This window comes from Pistacia vera, unplaced genomic scaffold, assembly GCF_008641045.1.
Source record: "Pistacia vera cultivar Batoury unplaced genomic scaffold, PisVer_v2 Contig1177, whole genome shotgun sequence".
In the NCBI taxonomy this organism is placed as follows: Eukaryota; Viridiplantae; Streptophyta; class Magnoliopsida; order Sapindales; family Anacardiaceae; genus Pistacia; species Pistacia vera.
Window position 1 is genome coordinate 54,712 of NW_022195223.1, and position 6,222 is coordinate 60,933.

The 6,222-nt window shown below is 38.2% G+C and overlaps 1 protein-coding gene across 1 annotated transcript; it reads right to left on the minus strand.

Moving 5' to 3' along the window:
• Nucleotides 1–255: 255 nt before the first annotated feature.
• LOC116108418 lies at nucleotides 256–3,835 on the minus strand. The gene is made up of 3 exons (XM_031394674.1): nucleotides 3,541–3,835; nucleotides 1,023–1,358; nucleotides 256–782 (listed from the first exon to the last, which is right to left on the minus strand). The coding sequence occupies exons 1-3, from the start codon at nucleotides 3,833–3,835 to the stop codon at nucleotides 256–258; spliced, it is 1,158 nt and encodes a 385-aa protein (XP_031250534.1).
• Between the last annotated feature and the right edge of the window lie 2,387 nt (nucleotides 3,836–6,222).

The window sequence follows — 6,222 nt, forward strand, 5'->3', positions numbered from 1 at the left end:
TGATTTCTAAGTCAGAAAAATCATCTAGATAAAGTTTGGCAAGGTGCATCAATTTTTGTTATCAAAAGCGACAAATGATTCATTTGGACATAAACATGTCAAACAAATAAGCAATTCAGTGTTAATTACCTCATTGAAAAGATTATTCAACTCTTGAAGTTGCATATCTAGGACATTATAAAATAATTCAATGCGGTAATGATGCATATTTGTGATACCTTGAGCCTTACATTGTGATCATCCTTGAATAAAAAACTAATCATCCATATTAGAAACATTGATGTCATGATTGGCACAAAAAGAACAAACTTTGCTTAATAAAGTCTCCCATCCACTATCCCTCATCAATTGTAAAGCTTGCTTACATGCTTCAACCAAAATCATAGTATTTACAATATCATCTTTTCTTTGTAGTGTTTGAGAAAGTTCAGTTGTAAAGCCAATTATACCTTTCATCAAAAATTGAGTAAACACAAAGTCTAATGATTGCATCAGTTTCAATATGTTTTTTGCATGAAATCTTTGCTCAGAGTTTGACTCATCTTTTGCCACAATTTCAAGAACATCAATAATGGATGAAAACATCAAGGTTATGCTCATTAACGTACCATAATGCGAGCCCCAACACGTATCATTGGCACGTTGCATATTAGTCTCTTGATTGAGATCTTTTCCACTTGAAAGTTCACCACTAGAAAGAACTTCAATAACTTTATAAACTTGCTTATCTCTACGAATATTGCAACGCTTTGACAGAACATTGATAATATTAACCACAATCGCTACAATATTAAAAAGCCACAAGAGCCGACTGGAGTTGAAGGTCAAAACAATGAATATAATAAGCACATCTATTCTCTTTCAAAATAAGTGTCGTCAAACCATTAAATTCTCCTTGCATATTACTAGCTCCATCATAACCTTGTCCTCGCAGCCTAGAAAAACTCAACCCATGCCTTGAAAAGAAATTATCAAGTGTTGCCTTAAGTGAGAGAGTTGTGGTACTATAACGTGTTCAACACCTAGAAAGTGCTCCACAAGTCCATTCTTGTTAACATAATGTAAGACAATAGCCATTTGTTTCTTCCTAGAGATATCACGAGAGTCATCAATCATTATATCGAATAATGAACCTCCTAAATCTCTAATGATAACACTTACGGTTTCATTTGAAACAGCACTTACAATGTCTTTTTGTATCTCAAGTGATGAAAATTTGACATTATCAAGAGCATTCTTGAAAGCTACAGCATTGTAATCTTCATTATGATTAACAAGAAATCGTAGAAGCTCGAGAAAATTCCCTTGGTTGCTTGAATCATAAGATTCATTATTACCACGAAATGAAAGTCCTTGCCCTAGAAGAAATGAATACAATCAACTATAGCATTTAAACAAGTTCGATCTTCATTATGATTAACAAGAAATCGTAGAAGCTCGAGAAAATTCCCTTGGTTGCTTGAATCATAGGATTCATCATAACCACGAAATGCAAGTCCTTGCCTTAGAAGAAAACGAATACAATCAACTATAGCATTTAAACAAGTTCGATACTCTGTTCGTGCTTAAGAAGAGTGTCGATCAAAAAATGTCTGAATATATTTCTCTTAATTCAATAATGATTCACACATTCTTCGAGCTTGGTTATGAGCACTATTAGAACCTCCAACGTGGATATTCAAATTTTTTTTTTTTTTCCAATTTCAAAATCCTTGACCAACAAGGCGATCACCACCTCCTTTATCACCATCTGGCTTAAAAAGATAGGAATAAAGACAAAACGCAGCATATTTTGCTACACTATATTCCAACCATTGTTCAAATTCACTAAACCAAGAAACAACAAATCGTCTTGAAAATCCGCCAAAATATCTAGAAGGAAACTCATGGACCTTAGGTTGACAAGGACCCCTTTCCAAATATATTCTTTGGATTTGATCTTGAATATTAGGATCATAATCTAAAATTTTGGGTCTTAAGCCCAGATCCGTAGGAAGATCTCACAAATCAACATCCACTCTTTACTTGAATCACCAATATGTTCCTCTTGTTCAAATGATGAGATCATTGTTGACTTTCTTTTGACACATCTCTCCATACTATTTCAAAACAACAACATATTACTACTTGATAGAGAAAAATGCAACAAAATAAGCTATGTACTCAATATGAACCAAACAATAACAATAATCTATGTATACAATAAAAATTATTAATATAAGTGAAATCACAGCTACTAAAAAAATTTATAAAGCTAATAAGTTAAAGTATTCTAGCAATAGATACACATCACAAATATATCTCTTTCTTTTTCTAATTTTTTTAAATACTTTAACAAAAATTAAATTAAAGTAATAGAAATTGAACTAAAATAGATCTTAATGTAATGTTTTTTTTTTTTTTTAAATAGATATGTTATGCCTAAAAAGTCAAAGCTTACATAAGCTGATGTCACAAACACCAATCAGAGTTCAGGAAGGCTTTGCACCGTCCAGAGTCTGCCACTTCACCCAAGATAGAAAGAATATAGCTGTCAACAACCCAGCCAACTCAAGTTTTGTTTGTGAATGAATTTGGTTCGCACACCTGTCCAAGTCCCATTTAATTTAAGAATATTTCTTAAGTTCTCAGCCAATGGGTCGTCGGGAGCAATTTGCACTGCAGCAACCCACTTGCAGATATGTAATCATTACCTTGAGCTCAGTGGGTATAAATAGGCAGCTCCCCCTCACAAAATCAGGACCAGACACTCTGAATTCAACAAAGAAAATAGCAAAGACACACCACGGGAAAGAGACTAGCTTGATATTCTCTAAGAACACTTAGAACACCAAGAACCTGTAACCCATATCGTAGTTCGCGACCTCTTGTAATCTTGGTTAATAACCAGGAACACACTACTATATAAGAAAATAGTGGATGTGAGAATCACTTTAGGCATCCAAACCACTATAAAAACCTTTATTGTCTCATTTACTTTACGTCTTTGCATGCTACTATGAAAACAATACCCTATTCAACTTCCATAATCATTCACGTGTAATTTCTAAAACTCTTAGCATTTTGCACGTGCGACGTCGTTGGTGTCAAAATCCAACATCAATAATTTGGCGCTAGAAGAAGGGCTAGATTCACATCAGCTCTCGATCCAGTAATCTCAATTGATCAATCAGTTTCATCTTCAAATATTAACCACAAAATCTCATGGTTCATGGTTTTGAAGTCAAGCGTACTAGCACCAGTAACGAGGAGATTCCCCACAATCAGGAGACTACTCCCCCGAAATAGTTCCTCCCCCCCCCCCCCCCCCCCCCAAAAAAAAAAAAAAAAAAAAACATTGCGGGGAGCATCCCCCCCACTTCCCAGGCAAATCTTGCTTTGATCGGCTACCTGGAGAAGTTCAATAATACCTTCCAAACGATGAAGTAGAGGTTGGATCTTTTAGACCAGGTCATGCCACCAAATCCAGACAAGGTGGTACCACCTCCAAAAACGCATGTAGGTTTGCTCTAAAGTGTGGAAACGAGCCAAAGCTCACACCACGCACACTATAGTGCAAAAGAGCAATGGTAGAAAAGCTCAAAGGGGCATGCGAATACTGGTCGCGAGTAAGGGAAGAAACTTGTGGCTCAGCGACTTGGCAGTATTTCGCACCAAGAGCAAGCCCATGGCATGTCATAGGGGCATGCCCGTCAAAGTGCCAGGCATGCAGATTCCCACTATCGTCGGCATGATGGTTCCAACCATTACCGCGAGAGAAGTACCCAGCATCAGCGGGTCGATTCTGACCACCATAGAGATAGGGAAAACTCGCCCAGCCACTTAGCGCCTTCATAAGGCTTAGGCTTGCAAGTGTCAAGGCATGCTGAAGGTTTCGGCCAAGGCAGAGAAAGCACCGACCTACGGTCTTTCATCAACCACAATCGTAGGGAGCGTACCTACATTGCCGAAAGTGATCCCCAAAGGGCTCTGCTTCCTCAGATAGAGGTGTTCCAATGAGCTTAGGATTTACTTCGAGCTTAGCAGAATGAGTAAGGAGCGATCGCTAAGGTGTCTCCCTTTTCTCTAGCAATTTTGAATGCTCATCTCTCGTCAAGATTTAGGATACCCGACATAAAGGCATTCAATGGGAATGCTAATCCTCAGGATCACCTCTATGAGTTTAATGACCTCATGAAGCTTCACCAAGTTTTAAACTTGGCAAAGTGTCGCTGCTTATTAGTGACTCTAACTGTCCACGCTAAACGTTGGTTCAGATCGCTTCCATCAGGTTTTATCAACTCGTGGCAACAGATGAGCTCATTTTTCTTGAGACACTACTTAGCTAATTGGAAGTTCTCGATGCCGCCCAGCTATTTAAGCAACATACGACAGAAGAAGAATTAGTCTCTCTAGTCTTACATTGACATGTTCCGCAAGAAACTAAATAAGGTGGCTAATACACCTGAAGATTTAGTTCAAACTTTGATTATTGCTAGATTTTCCCGCAAACCGATCTGTAGAGGAAATTGCAATTGGATGACGATATTTCCCTTACTCGATTCTATAACCTAACAGAGAAATATATGCGGATAAAAAACTCAGTGGCAGCTCTAAATCGCCACGACCCCAGGCCTTCGACCAGCGCTTCCAGTCAGAGGGATGAATTTAGTAGAAGGAATGATCATAAATGAGCTAATGATGATTAGAGAAAGGGAAAGAAAAAACGGTTTAAGCCCAAGAAATCTTATGCTCCAGTTCCTCGTCGCGACCACAATAACTTCACTCCACTCAACACATCGATCTCAACCATTCTTGATAAATCAACAGAAGCCAATCTACTCAGAGAACTAGAGCCTATGAAGAAACCCATGTCTAAAAGGAACGGCAAGAAATATTGTCGTTACAATAGGGATAATGGGCATCATACCGATGAGTGTTGAGCTCTCAAGCAAGCAATTGAAGACCTTATCCAAAAAGGTCATTTTAAAGAGTATGTTAATGGTCCAACTCCCATGAGGGAGAAGGATCAAGAGATGGGGAAAGGCACGTAGGTTGCAAAGGTCTCTACTTGGTAGGGACCATCATTGTGGGACCTCATATTGTAAGGATCTCTCAGCATGCACAAGATAAGTATGTCCAAGAAGCCCGATATGAGCCCTTCAATGTGCTGTAACGCCCCACTTGAGGTACGTAGCTAATGTTTCTTCCTTTGCTCTTATTTGAGTTGGGTTATTAGTATTATTGTTTGGTTGACCTTTGATTGAGTGTTATGTTGAACATTTGCCTTGAACTGGTTAAAATAAAGGAAGTTTTGTGTTCCAGGCTTCGCCGGGGCAAAGAAGAATCTTCGCCGCGGCGAAGAGGTGTCGAAGCCACGGGGAAGCTGCTGGACAGTTTCGCTGCGGCGACAGAAGCTTCCTCGCCGCGGCGACGTGCCAATCAAATTGTTTGTTAAGTTTTAGATATTCTCTTCCCTAGGGGCAATTTGACCATTCTACCCCTAATTAGTAGGAAAAGTGGGGAGTAAATTGAAAGGATTTTTCATGGAGAATATGATAATGTGGGGGTGTGTTTGTAATGAATCAAAGGATATAGATGGAGTTCCTAAGGAAGAGTAAGGGCAAAATGGGAATGCTTGTGCATAAAATGTGTTAAAAGGAATTAAGTCATTGTAAACCCTTCATTCTTCTTCTCCATCGCCACTCTCCCTTCTTACTTCCTCTCAATTTTTCTTTCATTTGTTCAAGATTTTTAAGAGGGCTTTTAGAGTGATTTGGGGTAGGAAAGCAATCTAAGGCATCCTAAGGTAAGGATTCTTGCTTTGGATGTGAAGTTTTGTGAAATTTGAGTGTATTTGAATATTGAGGGCCTTTGGTTGAATTGTTTAAGGGTAGAGAAAAATCAAGCAAACCAAGAGAAAGGAAGTGCTAGTGAGATCTCTCCATAACAAGGTAAGTAAATCCCAACCCAAGTTGAGATTTGAGAATTTTCTTGATTAGGGTTTTAATAGCAATTATGTATGAATGTTGTATACATGTTATATGCTATGTTATTGAGTCTCAAATGGAGATTATTATTGCTTTGTGATTGTTCATACATTTCAATTATGAGAAATGAGATGTGGGTTGGAAAGGTAGTTTGAGATGGAATTGAAGGATATTGAGAAATCCTTTTTGGAAGTGTTATTCTTTGGCAGGAATTATGGCTATGTGAGGGAGTTTTCTCCCATTTTGGATGGTT

Excerpts from the sequence above, each read along its gene's own strand:
- LOC116108418 (XM_031394674.1), bottom strand. The coding sequence starts at position 3,835 with ATGAAGGCGCTAAGTGGCTGGGCGAGTTTTCCCTATCTCTATGGTGGT. Across the intron at positions 1,359-3,540 it reads TTTGCACTATAGTGTGCGTG|GGCAAGGACTTTCATTTCGT; the intron begins GTGTGAGCTTTG and ends CATTTCTTCTAG. Across the intron at positions 783-1,022 it reads ACTTGTGGAGCACTTTCTAG|CGATTGTGGTTAATATTATC; the intron begins GTGTTGAACACG and ends TTAATATTGTAG.